This window comes from Rhincodon typus, chromosome 8 (assembly GCF_021869965.1).
Source record: "Rhincodon typus isolate 14 chromosome 8, sRhiTyp1.1, whole genome shotgun sequence".
Lineage (NCBI taxonomy): Eukaryota > Metazoa > Chordata > Chondrichthyes > Orectolobiformes > Rhincodontidae > Rhincodon > Rhincodon typus.
The window spans coordinates 71,855,280-71,882,717 of record NC_063339.1 but is presented as its reverse complement, the minus strand read 5'-3'; the positions used below and the strand labels follow the sequence as shown (position 1 = coordinate 71,882,717).

The window sequence follows — 27,438 nt, the reverse complement described above, 5'->3', positions numbered from 1 at the left end:
CCGGTGGAGGAAGTGGTGAGCTGCCGTAGGGGCCGCAGGCAATCTGGTAAGATCTAGCGTGGGATCGGATGGGCAAGGGAGAGAGCAGGAGGAACTCCATCCTCCACCCGCTCCATCCACCTTAATCCATCCCCCATGTGACTCACTGGGGAGCAGGCTTGGGCAATGTGGTACAGGATAGTTACAGCACAGGAGGAGGCCATTCAGCCCACCCAATGCCAGGCCATAATCTTCGAAACGAACGCAGAGAATGTGAGAGGGAGAGAGAGACGCGCAACAGGTTTGGCAGCATCTGTAGAGAGAGAGAGAGAGAGACAGAGTTAGCGTCTCAAGCCCATTATGACTCTTTCTCGGCTTAGTCAAAATAATTTTTGGAATTAGTTTTGCAGGGTCCCAGGCTGACTGCCATCTTGATGGCCTGGAGGATGCCATTGTGTCACATTTACACTGAGTGTGCGAGAGGTTATAATCCCCTCTTTCATCAACCCAAGAGGCTGCTGCTCCTGGATTTCTGGCTAAACTCCAGTCCCCTCTTCCCGATTTTTGGATACCTTTTGTGGAGGGGAGCATGTTGGAGGTTGGCCATCTTATCTTGGCTGGAAGCTTGGACAGGTCCAGGCAGAATGCCTTTGCGTTAGGGCCAGATCATTCGGCCCAATTCTACAACTTGTTTCCATGGATACATTTGTCACCCGCGCCGGTGTTCCTGGAGATGGAGCACATGTTGTTCATTTGAGGCCCTGTGCAAGAGGTGGGCCATCAGAAAAACAGAAGTGCGTTGTCCATATTTGAAATCGAATTTTGGCTCTTGTCATTGGATTAGGTTTCAATTTTGTTGAAGTTTATTGGTTGCACTTTTTTTATTAAGAGAGAAAGGCACTTACAGTCATAGAAATGTACAGCACAGATACAGACCCTTTGGCCCAACTCGTCCATGCTGACCAGATGTCCTATATAAATCTTGTCCCATTTGACAGCCTTTGGCCTATATCCCTCTAAACCCTTCCTATTCATATACCCATCCTGATGCCTATTAAATGTTGTAATTTTACTAGCCTGCACCACTTCCTCTGGCAGCTCGTTCCATACACACACCACCCTCTGTGTGGAAAGGGTTGCTCCCTTAGGTCCCTTTTATATCTTTCCCCTCTCACTTTAAACCTGTGCCCTCTAGTTTTGGACTCCCCCCACCCTGGTGAAAAGACCTTGCCCTTCACTCTGTCCATGCCCCTCCTGATTTTATAAACCTCTATAACGTCACCCTTCAGCCTCTGATGCTCCAGAGAAAGTAGCACCAGCCTATTCGGCCTCTCCCTATAGCTCAAACCCTCCAACTCTGGCAATATCCTTGTAAATCTTTTCTGAACCCTTTCAACTTTCACAACATTCTTCCTATAGCAGGGAGACCAGAATTGTATGCAATATTCCAAAAGTAGCCAAACGAATGTCCTGTACAGCTGCAACATTACCTCCCAACTCCTATACTCTGTGCACTAACCAATAAAGGCAGGAGTACCAAACAGCCCCTTCACTATCCTATCAACCTGCGATTCCACTTTCAATGAACTATGAACCTGCACGCCAAGGTCTGTTTGTTCAGCAACATTCCCCAGGACCTTACTATTAAGTGTATAAGTCCTGCCCTGATTTTCCTTTCCAAAATGCAGCACCTCACATTTATCCAAATTAAACTTCATCTGCCACTCCTTGGCCCATTGGCCCATCTGATCAAGATCCCGTTGTATTCTGAGGTAACCTGCTTCCCTGTCCACTACATATCCAATTTTGGTATCCTCTGCAAACTTACTAACCATAACCACCTATGTTCACATCCAACTCATTTATATGTTTTAATTGATACTGACATCAGTCATCAGTTATCAAGCAGAAAACTGAGTTAGTCAACGTTTCTTGCCTACAAATGTTCGAGTTAGGAATAGGCCACTCAACCCTTTGAACTTGCTATCCCATCAATAAGATCGTGGTTGATCTGATCTCCATGTTCCCACCCACCCACCCACAGTAACCTTTCACCCCCTTGCTTTTCTTCCTCTGCCTTAAAAATAAGATTCAAAAGTAGTCTGCTTTTTGAGAAAGCGAATTCCAAAGACTCACCATCCTGTACGAGAGAAAAGATTTTTCTTCATCTCTTGTCCCTAAAGCCGGTGACTCCTTCCTTTTGAACAGTTCTAGGTTCTTAGCAATTCAGGAGCAGCAATTTCTCACTCAGTTTTAATTCGTCTAACGCCACGTTTGCAATTTAGTGACTTTCAGGTTTTAGCTGGGCACGGCAGTTACAATGCTGGCCTGCTCTGTCTGCACGCGCTGGTGAAAAAACATTCTCTTCGCCACAGAAGCGGCAACACCACCTCGTTTGTTTTACAGTTCCACTGTCCAACTTTGAGGGGTTGTCGGCTGGGACATTGATAGACAGCAGTGTGACTCCCTCCGTGCTCCCTCAGCTCTGCCCACAAGCAGCGGGTTGTAAGGCTTTGAGGTTGTAAAAGGAGCTGCATGCCACAAACTTGATGATGCAGCTCTCAGCAGTAGCAGCAACAACCTGCATCTACGTAGACACCCCACCCCTTTTACCTACTTCGCAAGAACGCGCGATTCCACACCAAGTCCACCCGAGTTTGGCGAACAAATTTAACAGCGTCTTACTGCTAAGAGAGAGTTGGAGAGATCAAGGGAGGAACTTCAGGGGTAACTTGAACCCATCAGTGGTGGGGCAAAGCGGGTGGGAGGCCGGAGTTGGAGGAGCACAATTCTCAACAAATTGTTGGGTGGGAAATGTTTCTACCTGAGTGTAAGACCGTAACAAACTCACTGTGCTGAAAACGTCTGCAATCCTGAGGTGGGAGAACTCCGTTATTAATGTGGCTCACCGGTGCTTTGAACTGGAGTCTTCACAACAAGTCCAGTGAAAGGAAATGCAAGGCTCATTTGTATGGCAATAATCTGAAAGGATGCCTTTATCTCTCACTCTTTTCTTCGCTTTTCTCCCCCCTCGCAGAGCCGACAAAACAGATCCTGAAATCCTTGGTACAGAGCGGTGAGTAAATTTACTCCCAAGCAAAATAAATACCTAGTTTCTCCGCCATCCAGCACTCCTGCTCCCTCCAAGGTGCCACCTTCTGCAGTGGACTAGCTCTGCGGACACAGGCCATATACCATCCAAGGGTCAATCCTTTACCTTTTGCGATCCCTCTCTACAATCCCCTCACTGCAGCTCCTGTGCATATTCCAACAACAGAATATGAGCAACACTATTTAACTGTGGGAGGCGTCATGATTGAAAAGATCATTTCCCCCACCTCCTCCCCGCCAACCCCCCCTCCCCCCCAAAAACCCTGTCCAGCACAGGAACAGGGGAAGCAGGCCATTCAGCCCTTCCAACATGTTCTACAATTCAATGAAAAGATGGCTGCTCGGCCCATCAATTGCCACCCCCACCTACCCTGTTTCCGTAACCATTACTTCTCTTCGCTGACGAAGATCTACCTATGTTAATTTTGAAATTTTCAATTTATTCCTTTTTTGGGGAAGGAGGTTTCTAGAGTTCCAATATCCTTAGTGTGAAGACATCACCCTGAATGACCTGGCTCTAGTTTTAAGGTTAAGTTCCTTTGTTCTGGACTCGGAGGAAATAATTTCTCCTGGACCAAGAGGCCTGGGTTCAAGTCCCACCTGCTCCAGACATGTGTGTTCACATCTTTGAGCAGGTTGATTAGGAAAATAATCGGAAATAATTTGTAATCCAGTATTCGGGGGATTTGAAGTTACTCCAATTAGAACATAGGCTTAATTTGGACCATTCTTTTTCATAAACTGTGACAGAATTTTTTAAAAATCTGGAATTATGGGTCTGATACTGACCATGGAACCATTTTTCTGGGGACCCGGATTCAAATCTCGTCACGGCAGATGGTGGAATTTGAATTCAATAAATATCTAGAATTAAGAGTCTAATAATGACCATAAATCCATTGTTGATCGTTGAGGAAAAACCCATCTAGTTCACTAATGCCCTTTAGGGAAGAAAACTGCCATCCTTACCTGGTCTGGCCTACATGGGACTCCAGACTCTCAGCAATGTGGTTGACTCTTAACTGCCCTCAGGGCAATTAGGGATGGGCAATAAATGCTGCCTGGTCAGCCACGCCCTCATCCCGTGAACGAATAAAGAAAAAAAATTGTTGATTTGTTGTTGAAAAGACTATCTGGTAATCATCAGAATCCACTCAGGTAGATCACCCCTTCAGTTTATATACTCAAAACAATGCTACTTAATCTACCCTCACAGTTAAGCCTTTTTAACCCCCAATATTCTTTTAGCCAGTCTGTGTTTTTAGTCTCTTCAAATGTTAGCAAAGGTACATTCTTCCAGAGGTGGTTTATTTCTTGATGGGAAAAATAGTTCCTTGAAGGATAACATTTTGAAAAATGAGTGCTGATAACCTGATCGAAAGCAACCTGTAGATAACATTAGTGCTTGACTCTGAATAAAATTCTTCCCTCCCTCACATTCCCCACCTTTTCCTAAAGGCACTGATCCATTATTTGGATGGCTGTTTCTGAGACATCTCTGGTAACTCAAGCCTGAAATTGCTATTTGGCTGTGGGGGGAAGCACAGATGATCAGATGTGAGCCTCAACAATATTTATCCATTATATAGGGATGAGCTTATTAGTCTCTAAAAGAAACACTTGCATTAATATAACTGTCATAACCTCAGCATTGAAGTGTTTTGCAAACAATGAAATACTTTCAAACTTGTAACGTAAGAAACACAGCAGATAATTTACACACATAAGATCTCACAAATAGCAATGTGATAATGATTAGATAATCTACTTTAATGATGCTTGAAGATAAATATCTGGCAGAACATGAAGGATGACCTCCCCCAATCTTCAAAATATTTACTATATGAAATCTTTGAGAGGACAGGTTTTAATATTTTATTATCTTATCGAGAAAATTGTACATCTGTCATAGCAGCATCTCTGAACTAGAGAGTGAACCTAGATCTTATGCTCGTGACATAATCAAACAATCTTTTGACCCAGAGGCAAGAGAGCTACCAGCCTTGCCAAGTCTGAGCCTCCATCAGCCTTTGTCCACATTCCGACATGTTTTCCCCCTTTCTGTATATTCATGCACCCTCTCCTTGATACTTGAGATGGCTGGATAATTGGCTGTAGCAAAGTTCAGGGGATGTCGAAGTCAAAATGTAAGGGGCTCAAACCCCACTCCAGGAAAGCACCAGATCTAGGCCGGTACACTCAAGTAGTACTGAGCAAAAATTTCATTGTTGAAGGTGCCAACGTTTGGATGAAGTTTTAAATTGAGGGCCCAGTTGTCACCTTGGTGAATCGTCAAAAAAAAACCAGTGCACCTTTCCAAAGAAGGGGTGTTCTTTATAATTATTCATCTCTCAAACAACATTATTAAAGACACTGTCAATTTAGTTGTTATCTCATTTCTGTTCGTAGGAGCTTACTTGTTGCCAACTTCTTATATTTGAATAGTGACAATCTTCTAACAATACCGCATTGGTTGCAAAGCACTTTGGGACATTCTGAGGTCATGAAAGGTGTTATATAAATGTTATCTTCTCAACAGTTAATCATCTTCTACCATCTCCTTGTTGCCAATCATTCCCTTCCCAGTCTGTTGCAAATGGCATCATCAGCTGAGAGTGTTGGTTTTTCTGCCAGTGCCACTTGAGTAAGGCACTGTACCCTCTCCTTTTGCTGACTAAGCATTGCTGCTAATTTGACAGTGGTCACCCATTTCTCCATTATGTGATATCTAATGTTCTCTGTCTCTCTCTCTCTGCCTCCTTCTCCACACTGCTTTATGATATGACGGCACCCCACCTTGAACTCCACAGTTTCTCTAAAGGTAAGACCATCACCTCTGCTCTAATTGTACTGTAATGCTTGGCTTTTGTTTATTAGGCCACGTGTGTCAATGCTAATGGGTAATTGCAATGTTTTTCACTCTTCTCCCCCCTCCTCAAGAAGGAGTTAGATTCTTAGCTAGACTCTGGCTTTTCAACCTCCCTCCAGAGTTTAGGCTTTGAACCTTGAGTGCCTGGCAACTTGTTTGTCCAGCATACAATACTGGCACCCCCCCCTACCCTCATTCACATAGGCATCTGATAGTCATCATTTACGTGAGCAATCGGTTTATGCTGGTCACGTTGGGCTCAAGCCTTCTAACTTGGATGCACTGTGCTCAGTGGTAGCACTGATCTGAGAGATCTGGTTGACATTGAGCCTCACTCTAGCCAAATTGGGCCAATCTCTCAAACAGGATACTGTTGGGGGGTGAAATAGCCTCTCAGGAGATTGCACAAGCAGCAGCCAGGCCTGTGGCACCACAACTGGTTCTGCTGCAAAGCAGGGCAGGGCAAAGTGCAGGCGAGTGACAGGGGTAGGTGACTCGATAATCAGGGGCACAGACAGGCATTTCTGTGGGTGTGAACGAGACTCTAGGCTGGTGTGTTGCCTCCCTGGTGCCAGGGTCCTGCATGTCTCCGAGCAGGTACAGGACATCCCTGAAACAGACAAAAGTCATTGTCCACTTTGGCATAAATGACATGGGTAGGAATTGGGAAAAGGTCCTGCGAGGACAATTCAGAAGTTAGGTAGGGAGCTAAAAAGCAGGTCTACCAGGATAGTCATTTCAGGGTTACTGAATGTGCCACGAGCTAGTGAGGCTAGGAACAGAGAGTACAGTTGAACACGTGGCTAAAGAGCTTGTGTAGGAGAGAGGGCTTTAGATATATGGATCATTGGGATGTCTTCTGGGGAAGATGGCACCTGTACAAGAAAGACGGGTTGCACCTGAACTGGAGGGGCACCAATATCCTGGGCGGGAGGTTTGCTAGAGCTCTTCAGGAGGGTTTAAACTAGTGTGGCAGGAAGGTGGGAACCGGAACATCAGGCCAATAAGTGTAGGGACTGGAAACAAAAGAGAAACTGAGATATGCATAGCGCAGAGTAAAAGCAGGCAGAGGGAAGTCATGGGGCTCAGAGGGACTGGAGGTCTGGAGTGCATTTACTTCAATGCAATGAGTATAGCAGGTAAGATAGTTGAACCAAGAGCATGGATTACAATGTTATTATCATTACAGAGACATTGTTAGAGGAAGAGCAGGACTGGCCGGGATATTGCTGTTTTAGACGGGACAGAAAGGGAAACAAAAGGGGTGGGGGAGTTGCACGGCTTATTAGGGATCACATCACAGCTTTATTGAGGGAGGACACATCGGAGGGATCTTGCAGTGAGGCATTATGGATGGAGCTCTGGAATAGGAAGCGTGAAATCACAATGTTGGGAGTTTTCTGTGGACCTCCCAACAGCACATGGGAAACAGGGGAGCAGATATGTAGTCAGATACTGGAAAGGTGTGAGAAAAGAAGGGTAGTTGTGATGGGTGACTTCAACTTTACTTTTATTGACTGGGACTCCCTTAGACCCAGGGACTCAGATGGAGAGCAATTTGTTAGATGTGTCCAGGAGGGCTTTTTGAGACAGTTATGTTGCCAATCCAACCACAGAGGAGGCCATACTAGACTTGGTATTAGGGAATGAGCCAGGACAGGTGCTCGATGTTTCAGTAGGAGAGCACTTTGGCCTAAGTGACCATAACTTCATAAGATTTCAAGTAGTCATGGATAAGGACAAGAATGGTCCTCGGGTGAGGGTGTTTAATTGGCCAAGGGCCAATCCAAATTAGACAGGGATTGGTGAATGTGGATTGGGAGCAGTTATTTGAGGACAAACCTATGTCTGGCATGTGGGAGGCTTTTAAAGTACAGGACATGCATGTCCCTGCAAAACTGAAGGATAGGAATAGCAGGATTTAGGAACCATGGTTGCCGAGGGAAATTGTAAGCTTGGTCAAAAGGAAAAAGAAAGCATATGATAGGTCTAGGCAGCTAGACTAAGCCCTTGAGGAGTTTAGCGAAACTAGGAAGGAAGTTAAGCATGGAATTAGGAAGGCTGAAAGGGGTCCTGAGATGTCTTTAGCAAACAGGGTCAAGGAGAATCCCATGGCTTAGAAGAAAGAGGGTAGCAAGGGAAAGAGTAGGCCCACTCAGGGACAAAGGAGGGAAGTTATGCGTGGAGCTACAGGAAGTGGGAGAGATCCTTAATGAGTACTTTGTATTGGTATTCTCCGAGGAGAAGGATATTACTGATGTTGAGGTCAGGGATGAGTGTGTGAATACTCTAGAGAATGTCAATATAGTGAAGGAGGCAGTTTTGGGTATCCTAGATTGCATTAAGGTAGCCGAATCCCCAGGGCCAGATGGGATCCATCCAGGTTTCTGAAAGAGGCAAGGGAATAAATAGCTGGGCATTAGCAGATACCTTCACATCCTCTTTGACCACAGGCAAAGTTCCAGAGGACCGGAGATTAACCAATGTCGTTCTCTTGTTTAAGAAAGGAAGCATGGATAATCCAGTGAATTCTAGGCCGGTGGGCTTGATGTCTGTGGTGGGGAAGCTCTTGGAGAAGATACTGAGATATATGTATATTTGGAAGAAAATGGACCAGTTAGTGACAGGCAGCATGGTTTTGTACAGGGAAGCTCGTGTCTCAGCAACGTGATTGAATTTTTTTAAAGAAGTGACAAAGGTAGTTGATGAGGGAAGGGCTGTGGATGTAGTTTATATGGACTTTAGTAAAGCATGGCAGATTGGTGCAGAAACTAAAATCATATGGGTTTCGGGGTGGACTGGCTAGATGGATACAAAGCTGGATTGGTCATAGAAGATAGGTGGTAGCGGTAGAAGGGTTTTTTCAGTATGGAGACCAGTAGCTAGTGGTATTCTACAGGGATCAGTCTTAGGTCCTCTATTGTTTGTCGTATATATAAATGATCTAGGGGAAAATGTGGGTGGTCTGATTAGAAGTTTGTAGACAACACGAAATTGGTGGAGTTGCTGATAGTACTGATAATTGTGAAAGGATACACAGGATATAGATAAATTGGCGACTTGGGCACAGAAATGACAGATGGAGTTTAATCCAGACAAATGCAAGGTGATGCATTTTGGAGGTTTAAATTTAGGTGTGAATTATACTGTAAATGGCAGAACCGTTAGGAACAATAACATACAGACAGATCTGGGCGTGCAGGTCCACAGTTCCCTAAATGTGGCAACACAAGTGGCCAAAGTGATTAAGAAGGCATATGGCATGCTTGCCTTCATCGGCCAGGTCATGGAGTACAAGAGTTAGCAAACCATGTTGCAGCTATATAAAACCCTTGTCAGGCCGCATTTGGAGTATTGTGTGCAGTTTTGGTCACCACACAACCAGAAGGATGTGGGAGCTTTGGAGAGAGTGCAGAGAAGGTTCACCAGGATGTTGCCCAGTCTTGAGGGCATTGACTATGAGGAAAGGTTAAAAAGGCTAGGATTGTTTTCACTGGAAAGACGGCGGCTGAGAGGTGACCTGATAGAGGCACAGATAGGGTGGATAGTCGGAGGCTTTTTGCCAGGGTTGAAGTTTCAATTACAATGGGGGCACAGCTTCAAGATGAGAAGGGGAAAGTTTAAGGGAGATATGTGAGGGAGGTATTTCATGCAGAGAGTGGTAGGACTCTGGAACGCACTGCCAGAAGTGGTGTAAGCAGGCACATAGCTACAATTAAGGGGCATCTGGATAGTTACATGAATAGAAAGGTAATAGAGGATATGAATGAAATAAGGGCAGAAGGTTTGTTTTTTAGTTTAGTCAGGGCGTGATGATTGGCACAGGCTTCGAGGGCCGAATGGCCTGTTCCTGTGCTGTACTTCTCTTTTGTTCTTTTTTGTCTGACCCTGACTTGCTGAGTCAAAGGAAGCCTATGCATTCAGACTGATCCTGATTGTCTGAGCTGTTGGTATTGTATAGGAACCAGGCTCTCCCATTCTTGCACATTTTAAACAACAGACCAGCGAGCGGCTCACAGCTTGATGCTTCATCGGGCACCTTGTGCCCAGGTAACAATGTAACTGATGCCTGTCAGTGCCCCCACCCATATGGTCATTGACTTGGCACTCACCCTAGAGGTTTCAATCTATTATTTCCCCTTCTGTATCAGCCTGGTGGAACTGTTAATTTGATGCTGAACAATTGCTTAAACAGAGCTTAAACTTCATTTAAAAGGAGACTAGAAGTTGAAGCTTTTCATTTTGTGCTTATCAGGACTAGAATGCAAGACTTTGAAGGGATGGGGGAGGTGTGAAGAGACACTATTTTGTACGGCATGAGAACAGGCTGATGATTACTTGGGCCATCATTGGCATGGAGATACATTGGGAACAGTCAATCCTAATTCTGAGACCAGCATGTTCACTCTGATTGGCCAGAATGTTGCCATGGGAATGTAGCAGAGATTGGCAGTTACCATGACCCCTGTTCTTGTTCCCCAATGAAAAATGTGCAATGTGCAATAAATAAAACAGAGTCCTGCATACTAAAACATGTACCTTGCAGCTAATCTCTGCTGCATTGCTGACTACTCGAAGAATACCTGCCTGTGGCTAGAACAAAGATTGACAGTAATGTGTATCTGCTACATTTCCATGTCAACAACGCTCCAATCAGCACTCTCTTCCTCTCATGCTTTATAAATTGGTGCCCCAATGCAAGATGAAAAACTTGACTTCTTGACTCCTTTTTACCAGGCTGATGCTCTTTCGTTGAGGATTCAATGTTTTGGCTGATGAATTGTGCCATTCAATTCACAAATTACCTAGAAGCTCCCTCTAAGGAATCTAATTAACAGGCCGTAGGCTGACCCCCCCCCCCCCCCCCCCACCAATTGGGGAACATTCAGCTGCTCTGTGGAGGTGGGGGGTTGATCTCTACTTCCCTCACCAGGGGTTAATGTGGCACCGTGGATTTTACTGTTTCATTTTGAAACAAAGCTGGTTCAGGGATTAAAACATCCACCTGTTTCAAAGTGTAGAAACTGTTGCTTGGGCGTTAATGGACCCATTAGAGAACTGGTTAACAAGCAGGTGTGTTTTGGATAGCCTTCCAGCAGGACTGCCATCCAAACCTTCCAAAATCTCAAAATTTAATCAGTCGCTCCTCCAGCTAAACAGCAGTGAACCTGATATATAAAGCAATGCATCACAGCTCAAATCTCTTCAGAGATCTAATATAACAGCAAGGGAAATAGGACGGCTCAGTGGTCAGCACTGCTGCCTCACGGTGCCAGGGACCCGGGTTCGATTCCACTCTCGGTGACTGTCTGGCGTTTGCACATTCTATGTGGGTTTCCTCCAGGTGCTCCAATTATTCCCGCAGTCCAAAGATGTACAGGTTAGGTGCATTGGCCATGCTGAATTGTCCATAAGGATGTGTAGGTTTGGGGGATTGACCCTAGGGAATGCAGGATTACAGAGATAGGGTAGGGGAATGGTCTGGGTGGGATGCTCTTCGGAGGGTTGATGTGGACTCAATGGGCTGAATGGCCTGCTTCCATACTGTAGGGATTCTGTGAATCTATGAAATGTGGTAAGATCACAGAATAATGATGCTCATTAATTGTTTATGCCATCCTTGGGGATGTGATTTCCTGTATTTCTTACTTTTCCTGGGATGTGAATGAGGAGAGATTATAGCTGGATTCAACTAAACAACTTGTTCAGCTGCTTCAAAGGACAGTTGGCAATCAACTGTATTGGTATGGGACTGGAATCAAGTTTAGATGAGACTGGGTAAGAGCAACATTGTGTTTCCCATTTCTGGTTACCCATGAAATGGTGGTCGGTAGATATTTGTAAAACGTCTTGCACAATGCCAGAACACAGCAAAGTTCATCAGCACCAGTGAAGTACTTTGGAAGTGTAGGCATGGTTGTGAGATAGGGAATGTGGCAAGACTTCACAAGTGTGATGTTGGTCAGGCATTAGATCGTGACACTTGAATGCACAGTCTTCAGGCTCGAGGCAAGAGTGTGGTCATTGAGCTGTGCCTGTCACACAGGATGAGAGGACTTTAGTTATCCAATTTTGATTCTCAGTCTGGCACACTTCCTCAAATGGAATTGAAGGCATCAGAAAAGATCAGGAAGTGCAAGTCAAACTGCAGGAGGATGCCAACAGACTGGGCAGAACAGGAATTCAACTTGAAAAGGTATGTGACAGTGCATCTGGGGAAGGCTAACAAGGCAAGGAATTAGACTGAGAATGATGGGACCTTGGAAAGTACTAGCTTAGAGGGACCTTGATGTGCATATCCACAGATCCCTGAAGGGAGCAGGGCAGGTAGATAAGGTTGTTAAGAAGGTATATGGAATACTTACCTTTATTACTCAAGGCGGAGAGTACAAGAGTAGGGAAATTATGCTGAAACTGTTTAAAATGCTGGAGTATGAGTGCAGTTCTGGTCACCACATTATAGGAAGGATGTAATCTGATCTGAGTTTTGGGGAGAAATTTAGATGGGCTGGGGTTGTTTCACCTGGCTGCCAAGATTGATATGGGGACCTGGCAGAGGTATGTAAGATTATGAGGGACATAGGTTTGATAAGAAGGCAGTTTTTGCATTAAAAGGGGAGCCAGCAACCACGGGACACAGACTTAAGGTAAGAGGTAAAAGGTTAAATGGACAGTTGAGGACAAACATTTTCACTTGGAAGGTGGTGGGAGTTGGGTCTCATTGCCTGAAATGATGGTTGAGTCACAAACTTTAGTAAAATTTAAACAGTATTCAGATATTCATTTGCATTGCAATAGCCTCCAAGGCTACGCTCCAAGAGCTGTGAAGTGGAATTATGGCAGTCAGATCATTGTTAATTGGGGTGGTCATAATGGCCGTCCTTCTATACTGTAAATGTCTAAGGTTACACAGCTTTGAACCTTTGAGATCAAGTCCATGCAACATTCTGTACGGAAAAGCTGTTTTCTGGCTTTCAGCTAATTTTAGTGGTCGCAATTGAACCTAACACAGGTAGAAATTCTTATGATATAAATGGAGCTGAGCTGCATGAGAGGCATTACTGATAGTCTGTGATAGATGGTCATTGTTGGAGATGGTCAGCAAGTGCCTGTAAGTTATAGAATGCCTTGATGAATCTTTGGCCCAATGACTGAACCATTTGACCCCTTCAAACAGCACGCAGGCAGCGATGGAGAGCTTCTGGGCAATAAGGATTCGTTGAATTCATTGACGGGTGTCAGTACTGTTGGATCTAGTAAGACTGAGCCTGAGGGCGAGAGGGATGACATTGAGGACAACCTGGCTCATAGCAAAGATTCCTTGGAACTCCAGAATGCAAGTGATTCTGAGGAAATGGCGAGAGGTACAGAGTTTGTTCAAGAAGGTGTCGAGCCAGAAGAGGAATTAATGATAGAGGGCGACCAGGTAGCCGACTTTGCCAGTTCACTGCTGGCTGCCATCTCCTGTTGGCACTATAGAGCCAGGGCTTTGCTTTCTGCTAAGTTCTCCATGGTGAGCGCCTCTATTTCTGTCTCTCTTTTCTCTGTCCACCTTCCGCATGGAATGAGCATTGGCCGCCTGCTCTGCTGGTTTGAACCAGCTTGAAGTGGCTGCACCACTAACTTTTTTTTTTTAACACCTGCCTGTTGTATCTGATGCTGCTATCCCAGCATGCTCTGGGGCTCTGATTGCTTTGATGAGGAATACGTCGGATCGTTGAGCAGAATTGCATGCCGCTGCCTAGGTACCTTGATCAATATTCCACACTAACATCAAGTCAAGACACCATTAACCAATGAACTGCTGATTCGGTTGACTTGGACATGTGATGTTGCTTATTTGGGGTTGCTGGTTTATTTTGAGAATGGGATTCAATCCAATCAGTCATGTTCACCAGAAAAGGCAAGTCCTGTCACATTTTGGGATTCAACTCAATGTTTGGTAAGGGGCTGAGGAGTTATAAAACAATTATTTTACACATAACTCAGAACCAACCTAGACTCTTCCCTCTGCTGGTACAGGTGAAATCCCCATTTGGCCAACTTTCGGCTGTGATTTGGCATTTAATGTGAGTCAGAGTCTTAAGTCGGAGACGCCACAGGAATGGGTCGAGTGGAGAATCAAAATTATCACCCTGTGTAATAAATAACCCTTTTGAAGGGTTAAGGCACATTGTTGGCCCCGATTTGCTTTCAATATAAGTCGTGTTGTACCTGACTTAGACAGTGCCTGATGGGACAGTCTAAAAGGAGTTCTATCTGGCATTTAACATCTGTTGTAGAAGGAAGTCTACCTTATATCGAGCCTGCCACTGCCACTGGCCTGGAAGCTTTTGTTAGAACAGTATTAGAGGGAGCTTTGTCCAACATGAGATACATTAGACCTGGGTGTGCTTGATGTTTACACTGGATATCATAAAATAAAGGAGCATTAGTAGCCATTTAGCCCATTCAATGAGGTCATCGCTGATCTCGTAAACCTCCAATTCCACTTTCCTGTTTTGCCTAATAAAAAAAACTGCCTATCTCAGCCCTGAACGTACTTAATGACCCAGCCTCTATTGCCCTCTGTGGTAAAGAATTCTACAGATTCGCTCCTGTCTGAGAAGAGAAAGTCCTCCCCCATCTCTGTCTTAAATAGGCGAACCAAAATATAACCTTCCATCCCACACAACAGCATTCTTCAGATTCATAACTCCAGCATCTCATCATACATTGTTATGCTGGTTAGAAAATGAGTCTTTTTTTAGATAAGACCGAGAGAAATTGCTTCATGTTGAAAGTTTCCGATTTCAAGTTATAACTTTCTGGAACGGTGCTCCAGTTATCTGATGGACTGATACAAATGTTGAATAATGAAGCTCAAAAGTTTTTTTTGTGCTTCTCTCTGTGAGGGATGTTAGTGATGAAGAATGGAACATTTTTTTGACTCTGGAAACCACATGTTGGTGTCAAGCACTAAAGGTCAGGTATAGTCTAGTTGGATTAAAAGTAACAGGTCCCTCCTCATGTCTCAACAGTTTAAATGACACCGCCTCCAAACCCCACCCAAAAAAACATCCAAGATATCATTTCCAACTCACTAGGCTGATGTATTACTGCAGTATAAAATTCCTAATTTACTGCCAAATTTGTGGGTAGGAAGACGAGAGTAGAGTTACACCAATATCCGCACGAAATAGGTTGGTGACTGCAAGTTTGGTGTAGGATAGAGGTGGCTTTTCCATCAGTCTGGGCTGGAGATGAAACTGTGTTCCAGAGGTTAAAAGCAGACTGTACTGCTTGCTCCCTCTGCAAGAAAACCTATTTGGTAATACATAAAAGTCACATTACAGAAACAGCCCATCATCCTAACCATGTTTACCTACCCTGTTCCCACGTCCTTTCATCCATATTTGTCTAATCAAATCTTAAACATTGACATAGTTTCTGACTCAATCACAAACACTGACAGAGAATTCCAGTCATGACTCTCTGCTGTAACAAAATTTCTCTTTCCCTTTCTCTTAACCTTGTAACTGTTGGGTTTTTTTTATTCTTTACTACTGAAACTGGTCTATTTCTGTCCAGCTGTTCCATTCTTTCATATTTTTAATTCTTTGATCATATCTTTGGTAATTTGTTCATGCCAAAAGCCCTTCATGTCTGTCTTCACTGTTCTATTTCCCCATACCAGGCAGTGTTCTAGTTAATCTGCACTGTACCCGCTCTCTGACGATTCAGTATCTTTCCTACAATGTGGAGCCTAATATTACACATTGTACTCTAAGATCTTACTATATACTTTATGTTGGCTTTTAAATTCTATACTTTTTGCGATATAAAACACAAAATTTCATCAGCTTTTTCTGTAGATTTATGAACTTTATCAAAGGCATTAGTAAGCCAGATGGGTTTTACAACAATCCTGTAGTGTCATGATCATTATGAATGAGATAGTAATTTGTTCCACATTTATTAATTTATTTGATGCAGATTTCCCAGCCACAGTATTGGGATTAGAACTCAAGTCTCCACAGCACTAGTTCCAATCTCTGGATTCCTAATCTAGTAACATTGACACCAATGAAGTATAGGAACTGGAGTAATACAGACTGTTCTTCTCAAATGACCAGCACTCTAATGATTTCCCACTTAGAATTTGCTTATTTTCTGACTTTGCAATATATACATAAGTGCATTCCACTCTGTGCAAATGATCCAGAGATCAATTTCTTCTTCCACCTCACTTCAACTTGTTGATTCTTTGCATTTCTTGGTGTTCTAATATTCTTTCTGGCCTTTTCCTATTTTGTTAAATCCTAAACATTGTCATAGCAGGTTTAGCTAATAGGTTTCATTAGTTTGCCTTATTTCAAATTTTACTTACAAGGGCTGTTGGCTAGTTTATTTTGCATCCTCTCTTTCCCAATATGAAACTTCTACTCTCGCCAATTATAGAATCACAGATTTGTTGCAGTCCAAAAGGAGGCCAATCAGCCCATCGAATTTCCAAATGAATGTCTCACCTCCTGCCATTCTCCCGTCATCTCTCTGTAACCCTTCACATTCTTCCTTTTCAGTAACAGTCTAATTTCCTCTTGGATACTTCCAGTGAACCCACCATCTCCGCACTGTCAGGCAGTGCATTTCAGATTTAAACCACTCGCTATGTGAAGAACTTTTCCTCCTATCACTTTTTTGCTTCTTTTACCAGTCACTTTAAATCAATGCTCTCTTGTTCTTGATCATTTCCTCTGTCAAGACCCCTCATGGTTTTGAATATCTCTATTAGATCTCTTTCAGTCTTCCCTTCTCCAAAGAAAACAGTCCTAATTTCTATCTTACAAACTGAAATTCCAATTGCTGACATCAATCTCATAAATCTTTCCTGCACATTCTCTCGAATGCCTTCATATCATTCTGAAAGGCAGCTCCCAAAATTGAATGCAGTGCTCCAGCTGAGGCTAAGCTAGTGTCCTGTACAAGTCAACATAACCTCATCTCTTCTACTCTATGCCCATATTAATAAAGCCTAGGATACTGTATGCTTTCTTAGCCATGCTCTCAACTTCTCCTTCTGCCTTCAATGACTTATGCACATGTGCTCCTCTGCTCCTACACTAGCCCCTTAGATTGCACCCTTCATTTTGTCTGTCCATTTTCTCCCTGCCAAAATAAATTCCAAATTCTGTGTTTATCCTACACCTCTACTCACTCTGCTCTCTCCCTCATAAACGGATGCGCAAATTTGATGGCCAGTAAAAGACACTATAAGGGTAAAAAATATGCTTGGTCCATGGCTGCTTTTCAGACAATTGAAACCAGTTCAGTAGATCATGTAATCCAAGTGTTATCTATAAAGACGCTTGCCTTCTAAATGATGTCATCCCTACGCCAGTCAAGTTACTTGTAATCTTGCTGGAATCTCATTTAAACAGCATGTGCATGTTTCACAGTTCTAACCCAAAGCTGTTAATCTGTAACCTGCTTTTAATAGGACAACCTAATTGTTGGATTTAGCTCAGCAACATTAGTCAGGGGACATAACTAATATTTATAGGAGGGGACTCAGGCTAAGACCCACCAGTGATGCTGCTCACCCCATCTTTGGGATTCTGCGAGGGGCTGAAGGAGGGTGGAGGGGAGAGAAGGGGCAAGGCATTTTTAACTGCCTTGTTTTATTACTCACCGCCTCCTGTTTGTCTCACGTGGCGTCTTTCTCCACTAGACTGAAGATCCTGTTGAGCTACAGGAAGTCAAAGGATGCAAACGGCAAAACAGCCAGCCCTCTGGAAATGCAGAGAAGCGCAGAGGCTGGGACAGCGATTCCAACGTCTCTGAAGAGGTACGTACAATAAAGTCAAGCAAAAATCACTAAAAAGCAAGAACTTGTGATAGTTGTGCATCAGTGAGACATTCAAGTTGTAGGTATTAACTGGGAACTAACCATTGCTGTTACAGATTTAAGTGGATTGAAAGGAAGGTTGTTGATTTGATTTTATTTGATTTGATTTGATTTATTATTGTCACATGTACCTAGGTACCGTGAAAGGTTTTGTTTTGCAAGCTGTACAGGCAGATCATACCATACAAAGGGCATTAGGGTAATAGAACAGAGCGAGAAATGCATGTTACAGCTGCAGCGAAGGTGCACAAAGAGCGAGATCAACGTTAAATTTAAAATTTGAAAGGTCCATTCAGAAGTCAGTAACAGTGGAGAAGAAGCTGTTCTTGAAATTGTTGGTACATATGTTTAAGCTTTTGTATCTTTTGCACACTGGAAGAGTCTGGAGGAGATTATAACTGGGACGGGATGGATTTTTGATGATGTTGGCTGCCTTCCCAAGGTAGCGAGAAGTATAGATGGAGTCAGTGGATGGAAGGTTGGCTTGCGTAATGAAGTAGGCTGTATTCACAACTTGGAAGGGGTTACACTGTTTCCAAGGTGTCTCGCTCTATAAGTAAAAGCTTAGAGGTGTATAAAGAAAAGGATTCAGCCATCTGTCCCTCTCTACCTAGCTCTCTAGTTTCTAATTACAAGCATTATAAATCCTTTCTCACAACCCCAGCATGCTGATCTCCGAGAGACAAGTGTTTCTTCCTAGAGTGACCAGCTGGGCAGGGCACTGCACAGCTTTTGCTGCCTTTGGGTATACTGCATGAGGTGATGCCCTCTGGTGAGGAAGGGGACATAATTTTGACAAGGAGAACTGAGCACCTTGTCAAAACAAGCCTCTCTCCTATCCTTTTAGATTGCACCTTTTTAACGATTTCAGGATTTCGTAGCCAATGGAACACCTGTATTGTAGGGAATGTGGCAGCCAATTTTGTGCACAGCAAGGCTCCACAGTAACAGCATGTTGACGATCATCTGTTTTAGCTGTGTTAGGGATGAATACCAGCAGGATACTCTTCCTTCAAATGGTACCAAGGGATATTTTATGTGTACCTGAAAGGGCTGAGAGTTTAACATTCTGCCCAAAAGACAATGCTGCATTCCTTCAGTACTGCACTGAAAGAATCAGCCTGGATTTCTGTTGTAGTGACATTTATGCCACACACAGAAGCCATTCGGCCTGCAGTCCCAATCTTCATCCCCTTCAATCTGCAAGTTTATTTCCTTCAAGTGTGGATCCCAGTTTGTTTAGAAAGGGTTGTTTCTGCTTCACCACCTTCTTTGGTAACAAGTTCCAGATCATCACCTCTCACTAGGAACAAAGTTCCTCCTCACTTTCTCTTGCTCAAAACCTTAAATCTGTGTCGTTCAGTGCTCATACAATTAGCTGTAATTTTTTTGTGTCCATATTGTAAAAACGCTTCATAATTTTCTATTCTTCTATCAAATTGCACTTGATTTACTTTGGTCCCATGAGAACAATCCTAATTTTTCCAACCTAATCTTATAATTAAAATCCCCTTCACTGGGACTATCTCCACTGTACCCCGTCAAGAACCCACTAATCCTTTGTAAAGTGTGGTGTGGTGACAAGAACTAGATACAATACCCTAGATGGCCAAAATGTTATATAGTTTTAGCAGACCTCTCTGTTCTGTCCTCAATGCCTTTATTGGTGAAACTCATCATTCCATTGACTTTGCTAACCACTCTCGCAATGTGTCCCGCCACTTTCAAACAGTCACACGCGCACACACATATTCCAGAGTCTTTCTTTTAGCAACTCTTTAGAAACTGTGCCATTAATTTAATGTTGCTCCTCACCGTCCCTTTTGCCAAAATGCATCACCCCACATTTCTTGGCATTAAATTCTGTCTGACCCATGCCTGCTTATTCTTCTAGTCTCTCTATGGCATGTTGCAGGCAATTCATATTGTCCTCATTGTTTGCCATTCCTGCAAGTTTGTTATCATCGGCACACTTTGAAATTCTACTTTGTCTTCTAAGTTCCAAATTGTTTATAGATAGCAAAACAACAATCAGAAATCATTGCACTAATCCTTGGGGAACACCTTTGCCTCCCATCCGCCAGCCTGAAAAATAACAATTTTCTGTGCCTTGCTGCTTTTTGTCCTTTAACCAACTTAGCCAGTTGGATCCTGACCATCCTATTCCACAAGTCTTGACTTTAGTTATGTGGTATTTGTCAAAGGCTTTCCTAAAATCTATGTAGACAACATCCACTGCATTCTCATCACCCAACTCCTCTGTTACTTCATCAAAAAAATTAATCCATTTAGTAAAACAGTCTGCTTTTTACAAATCATCCTTAATTAACTCAAACATCTCCAAGTGTATGCTGATTTTTCTCTTGATTATTGTTTCTAAAACTTTACCCATTATTGCCATTAAATTAACCAGCCTGTAGTTTCTCAGACTGTCCTTACCAGTGACTTATCTACTCTAAACACAACGAAGCCATCCAGTACTAACTCTCTCACAATCTTTACCCTGTTCAATGCATTTACAATCTCCACTTTTACTGATATTTTGTTAGATTCCCCTTCCTTATTAAATAGAAATACTAAGAATTATCACCACCTTTGTCCGGATAAGACCCATTCCATTTTATTCAATCAGTCCTGTTCCCCATGCACGTCCCCTATAGTCCTGGAATTATTCCGCTTCAATTTTGTTTACCAATTCCCCTTTGAAACTGTTTCTACCATTTTCAGACAGGCTAACCTAGACCATGAAAACTTGCTGTGGTGGAAAAATTCTCATTTCACCTTTTGGTGCTTTTGCGAATTATCCTAAATCTGTTTCCTCTGGTTACGAATCGGTATTGCCTCTAAATTTCCCTCCTACTGAGTGGGGTACAAACTCCTTTGTAGTTTGCTGCCCATGAGCAGCTTACACTAAAATTCACCAAGCTGTGAGAGGCCTGATTATTTCAGCATGTAGTACATTCCAGGTTTCTGTGTAGTTACCCACACTTAGAGAAAAAAAAATTGGTCTTTTCCCACTGGTCACATTTCACTGCCACCTTTGACTGGTTCCAATAAATCTCTGCTGAACAGTTGATATTACACTTCTATTGGTCCTATTCGCACTTTCTCCACACGTTCCAATCTATCACTTCTCACATTTCTATTCTGTCTCTCCGTTTGACTTCCAAACTCTCATATCCTATTCTATTCCTCCGCTTACTACTTCCATTCTAGCTCTCCTCACGTTTGTCCCATCCATTTTTCTTCCCACACCCGACATCTGGACTGTACACTCTCTCCTTTCCTGATCACTTACAGGAGATTAGGTGAAGTCCAAAAGCAGCATAGAGGAGACAGACAGCTTTAGAGTCAGGGTCTGGGTCAGAAACAGCCTTAAGCACTCATTCATTTCACTCAACAGTGAAATGAAACTCCTTCACTCTGATCACTCACCCACCATTCATTAATTTGGACAACTGTCAATTAGTATGTGATTTTCAGGCTGGTGAGTATTGGCCGTGTCCCACGCATGTGGCCAATAACCCTGACTGCATTGTAACCCAGCCCACCAGTAGACATTAGGTGCTTGTTGAGGCTAATTCCATCTTCAACTTTACTCCAGATGGTATGTGCATGTGTTTATTTGTCTACGATAGCCTGTGCCCACTGAATTTTGTGACCTTCAGTCACGGTGTGTTCTTCCACAAGTCCCAAGATCAATATGAATGATGACCTAGTGTGTACAAAGGGAGTGTGTGGGAGTAGGAGGATTAGTGCTAGTTTTATAGCCTCATCTTCAAGCCATAGAACTCTGAGTACTGTACAGTGAAGAAGGGTTCGGTGAATCTATTTATAACTGGTGGCATCACTCTGTCTCTTCAGAGGGACAGTTCTCCTGTTATTAGTATGTAGTATTGACGACCTATTCACCTTCTCCATACTCTTTTTAATTTCTCAGGTTGCTTCCGTTTTGGAACCAATATCTCTTCAACAGATGGTGACTGAAGCGTGCCATTCTGCCCTACAGGAAATCCAGTCTGACTCTGAGACGGCGTGCAGCACAGACGAACCCAAGGGGGCAGATGGATCCACTGAGGATACTGAGGCGGAAGGCAGCGACTCAGGGAGGGGTGTCATGGAGCCTACCATGGAATACTCATTCAACGAGCCGGGCGAGGAACCGAAACACCTCAGCAGCGAAGACTCGACGGACGAGGACGAGCAAGATCGCGAGTCGCGCAGCATTCTCCCGCCATCAGTGCTGGGCCAGGCCAGTCTCATCGCTGGCCGCTTCATCAACAGCCGATCACGTCGCAACAGCCTAGCAGCGGATGACAGCCGGTCCTGCGGCTGCTCGACGCCGAAGACAACGAGCAGACAGAGCAGCCTCGAGCGCGGGGACAAATCGCCATGGAACGGCGGCGCCTCTGGGACAAGCGATGACTCCCAAGCGAGCATTCGCCAAGCCAACGTCAGCCAGGAAAAGCACCTCGACGAACCTAGACTCAGCAGCCCGGAGGACGCGCCCCTGGAGACAGATCGGAACGTTCCGAGGAGAAGGGACTCCACCTTGTCCCGCCAGGATCGCCTGCTCATTGAGAAGATTAAGAGCTATTACGACAACGCAGAGCACAAGGACGCCAACTTCAGCATTCGAAGGCGAGAAAGCCTGTCCTACATCCCCGCAGGCTTGGTCAGGAGCTCCATCTCGAAGCTGAACAGCCAAAACAGGGAAGAGGATTTGCGAGAGGCCACGCTGAGGAGACGGTTGGCCGCTTCCAGCACGGCCGCTGGTGGGCCACTGCCTCATGCTTTGTCGGACCTTCCGGATCCCAATACCCAACCAGGCTCCCACTCCCCTTCTCCAGAATCAGGAGCCCCGCCACCAGCACGTGACGGTCCTGCAGAAGACAGTCTGCCTTTGGACTTCTCAAGGGGGGCCGACCCCGTTTCCCAGGACCCCATTACTGACGCTGAATTCCAACCATCTGCCAACATGGTCAAAGTCTGGCAAGAGATGGAGAGAGTGGCGGACGCTGCAGCAGAGCCTCCCAAAAGGACGGAGCAGAGACTCGAGTCAATGCGAAGGCCCGAGGTCTTTGAACCTATCCCTGAGATGCTGAAGAAAAGAGAAGCCGCAAACACTGAACGATGCCAAATAAAACAGCTCAGCAACGGCAGGATTATTTTTGGCCTCGATTTCAACGAGCCATTGGTTATTGTGGAAGACAGCGACCTAAGTGCCATAAAGGAAGAGTCACCGCTTTCTTCTCCAGTGAGGTTCACTCATGAGTGTGGACTGCAAAGAAGACCAAGTGAGAAATCGCAACGTGGTGACAGGGAGCACGCTGATGAAGTGCTGCCTATCCAAACGTCTGACCCATTGGCTCAAGCACCGTTGTGCGTCCAACCAGCCAAGTGCTCAGGGCCAGAAAACAAAACCTCACCACCACAACCACCCGACACCCGCTCCAGTCTCACCGTTAAGAAGCAGGACCAACCAGCGCGAGGCACCAGAGCCCCTGTAGCCCAGGCAGGATCGAGGGCCCAGAGTGAAGAGTTACTAAGAGAGGTGACAGAGAAGATGAAGACCAGGGTCTACCAACTGGCCAGGATATACAGTCAGCGGATTAAGAACAACAAGCCAGTGGTGCAAAAGAGAAGCCAACACATAGAGGAGGAGCCGATGAGCAGCGAAAAAGAAGTGGGTAGTGAACTGGCCAAGGTGCCTCATCTCCAGAAGGACAAAAAGGATATGGTTGTTGGCGGTGGGTGCATTTTTATTATTTTCATGTCTACTGTCTGTGGACACTTTGTGCCTGTTCGTTTTACTAACACTAACAGTTGCAATAGGACCTCTGTAGTAAACAATAATAACATTTGCAATAGGGTTTGCAAACAACAATTTTTACAATGCCTTTAACGTTATAAAACATCCCAAAACACTGATCCACACAATGACCTAGTAGACCGAGGGACCAAAACCTTGGTTAAAGAGAGATATTTTCTGGTTGAATGTTTAGGGATGGTATTCCAGAGATTAGGCCCAGGCAGTTGAAGACAGCTGCCAATTTTTGAGTGATGTAGATTGGAGGAGGCCTAGGGTGTCTCAGAGGGTTGGATGACTGGAATTGTTTAGAGGTGGGGTGATTTTTTTTTTTTTATTATTCAATGATAGGATGTGGGCTTGGTTGGCTAGGCCAGCATTATTATCCATCGCTAATTGCCTGGAGCGCAGTTAAGAGTCAACTACATTGCTGCAGGTCTGGGCCTCGTGTAGGCCAGATCAGGTAAGGACATTAGTGAATCAGATGGGTTTTTTCCTGGCAATTGACAATGGATTAATTCCTAATTCCAGATTTTCTTTTGTTTATGAATTCAGATTTCACCATCTGCTATGGTGGGATTCAAACCCATGTCCCCCGAACAGTACCTGGGTCTCTGGGATTAATAGTCTAGTGATAATCCGACTAAGCCAACACCTCTCTGTGAGGTTTGAGAACCCGAAGGGATTTGAAGACCGGGATGAGAATTTTAAAATTAAGGCACCGCTGAGCCAGATGCTAATATGGGCCAGCGAGCACCGGGTGAACAAGATTTGGGCAGTAGAATTTTGGCCGAATCAATTTACATCCATCCGTGGAATGACCATCAGTTCTAGAGCTATGCCTTCATCTACCCTCTGGACCTCCCTCCCTAAGCTACTCCATCTCCGATAAGGCACTCCTTAAAACCCATCCCTTTGCCGAAGGTTCTGCTCACCTCCTTGAATGGCTCGGTGTCAACACTTCATTTGACGAAGAGCCTTGAGACATTCCATTACTTTATAGGTGATCTATATGGGCACGCCGAAGGGTTGCCAATGGGTTCCGCTGTGCAGTCCAGTCATAAGGAGTTTTGCGCACAAGTCAGAACACATTGCAGGACAATATAAAACAGCCGTTTGTAACTAGAGGGTACGTTTGTATGTCAGACCTGCAACACACATTCCCCACCCACACATCCCTCCCCCCATGGCATCATGTTCTCATAATTATGAGTGTTTGTAGGTTGAATTCTGCACACCCTGTGATCACAAATTATTATTATTGGTCCTTCAGTAGATATTTGGTCCCACTATAGCTGATTAGAGTAACTCATGATCAAGGAGAGGGAAAAGTGGTGCCATTCCATGAAATAATTGGAAGGAGAGCCCTGAGCTCGATAAGCGAGGTGCAATGGTCTGGCATTGACTTTGAGAATTGATGTATTGAGAGTATTGTTGCATTATTTAAATAAAGGTACATGCTTTATGTCCTAAATTTACCTTCACAAAGGTCACGATGTTGATGTCAGTCACATTAGGTGTTGCAGCCTATACCAATTGTGTGACCATGCAGTTTAATTCCACACAATTCAAGGACATGTCAAATCTCACCAATCTGCGAATGGTCAGTCATTTGCGGTAGAATAATTGTGTCCGCGTTTTCAAATATACAAAAATGTCAGAAGGTGTAAGAGCCAGCTAGCTAATCGATCCTACCTTGACAAACATTGCTGAACATGTCAGTGGCGGAGTAGTGGTTCAGTGGTTAGTGCCTCGCAGTCCCAGAGACCCGGGTTCGATTCCACCCTCAGGTGACTGTGTGGAGTTTGCACGTTCTCCTTGTGTCTGCATGTCACATCTGGGTTTCCTCTCATGGTCCAAAGATGTGTAGCTTAGATGGATTGGGCATGCTAAGTTGTCCATAGTGTCCAGAGATGTGCAGGCTAGCTGGATTAGCCATGGGAAATACAGGGTTACAGGGATAGGGTAGGTGAGTGGGTCTGGGTGCGATGCTTTTCGAAAGGTAAGTGTGACTCAACAAGCCGAATGGCCTGTTTCCACACTGTAGGGATTCTCCGTCCTCCTTTCCTGATCTCCCCTAGACATTTTCAAGTGTCTGTGTTCCTCTTATTAAACCGCTCTTCAAGTAGAAAGAGCTTCCACTTATGTAATCTATGAAAACCCTTCGTAAATTTGAAATAGCTCTGCTACATTTCCCCTCAACTCCCACTGGTCCAATCCCAGCATTTTGAGTATTTCCACCTAATTGAAATCCCACTTCGTAGATACCATTCCAGCAAATCCCCACTACGGTTTCTCCGAAGGTCATTCAAAACAGGGAGGTTTAGGATTTTGACAATGTCAGTGGTTTATGAGCAGCTATTCTCCCTTCTAATAACTTGTTTCTCTCTCTACCCCCTCCCCCTCCCCCTCCCCCACCCCAGCAGATAAATCAAAGATGGCACTGTCTATGCCGTTCTATGAACATGTCATTATTCAGGAACAAGTGCCATTGACACCATTGATGGAGGAGCCCAACACCCCACCTCTGAGCAAGGAGTTGCAATCGATCCTTCCATCTTCCAGCAGGATTCCATCTCCTCGACGTTCCGTCATCAGCCCGAATTTAACATCTCCGGCCAGGTCCCATTCCAGGAGTCCCCTGAGCCCGACTGAGATGGAAACCTTCCTGTGGCCCGATGTTCGGGAACTCTGCTCTAAGTATGCCGCTGTGGACGCTCGGTTTGCGAGAAACTCTGCGCAGAGGCCAGTGCGAATGACTGAAAGTGGCTGCCCCAAACTGACCCGAGTTGCCAAGAGTATGTCCATGCCCAACGGAATGATGGAAGGCAGACTGTCCCACGCCAGTTCTTTGGAACAAGAGGACAATTCCAAAGCGGGTTACTGCCCGTCCAGTGCAAAGTCTCAGCCGTTGAAGGCAGCTTCCAGTACGGGGGCCAGGAAACAGCTACATTCCGACTCGTCCATCCAGTACCTTGTACAGGCGACCCCTGAAAGTCCCCTCAGGAATCACACAAACTGCTCGAGGACTGCCTTATCGGACTGCAGGTGCACTGAGCAAAGTTCCAGTTCAAACTGCAAGCACTGTCACTTTATGAAAGGCACGGAAGGCACTCATTACGTTTCCTCGGAGTTCACTGTGCAAGATCAGCAGGTCATCATCATGGAGAAATTGCCATGCGATGGGGATGATCTGAGCAGTCATAGGAACGAGCAGACCACGAAAGAGAGCAGCAGTGGCGGGGAGGGCTACGTCCAGATCAGGTCTCCAACGTCGCGCGAGAACATCTCCATCCAGGCGGTCGTGGAAAGGTGCAGGGCCTACCAGGAGTCAGAGGAGTATAAGATAAGGCAAGAGACCGAAGCCAAGAGCTGGAGGCCAGGAAATGCCAAGATGCGAGCTCCTGCGGGAGCTGAGAAAAAAGTCTCCTCGACCAAACGACAGGCAGAACCCAGAAAGGAGATGAGCCAGCTCCACAGGAGGACAGACTTGGGCCAACAAGGCCTGGTGAAGAACCTGAGAGACAAGTTTCAGAGCTTGAGTTCAGCCAGGTAAACACACGCTGGCTTCGTTCTCAGATGCTTCTTGGATATCAAACCACTGTACTTGGTCAAATGGATGTAAAAAAAATTATTCAAGGTGTGGCGTTTTGTTCTTGGACAAGAGGCCCAGAACATTAACCTGACCTTCACTGAAATGTCTAGAAACTGAAACTAGTAACTGGTGTCTCAATGCTTAGCCAGTTTATTTATCAAACCTCAATAAATTTATAATTGAACTGA

General features: G+C 44.7%; 1 protein-coding gene across 1 annotated transcript; it reads left to right on the top strand.

Moving 5' to 3' along the window:
- LOC125483782 (pleckstrin homology domain-containing family G member 3-like) lies at nt 1-27,438 on the top strand (the record flags this gene model as incomplete). Its single annotated transcript, XM_048600455.1, has 7 exons — nt 1-46; nt 3,017-3,055; nt 5,901-5,911; nt 13,137-13,385; nt 17,670-17,786; nt 21,787-23,596; nt 26,079-27,438. Coding segments are annotated over 7 exons (3,405 nt in total), but the record flags the coding sequence as incomplete, so codon positions are not given.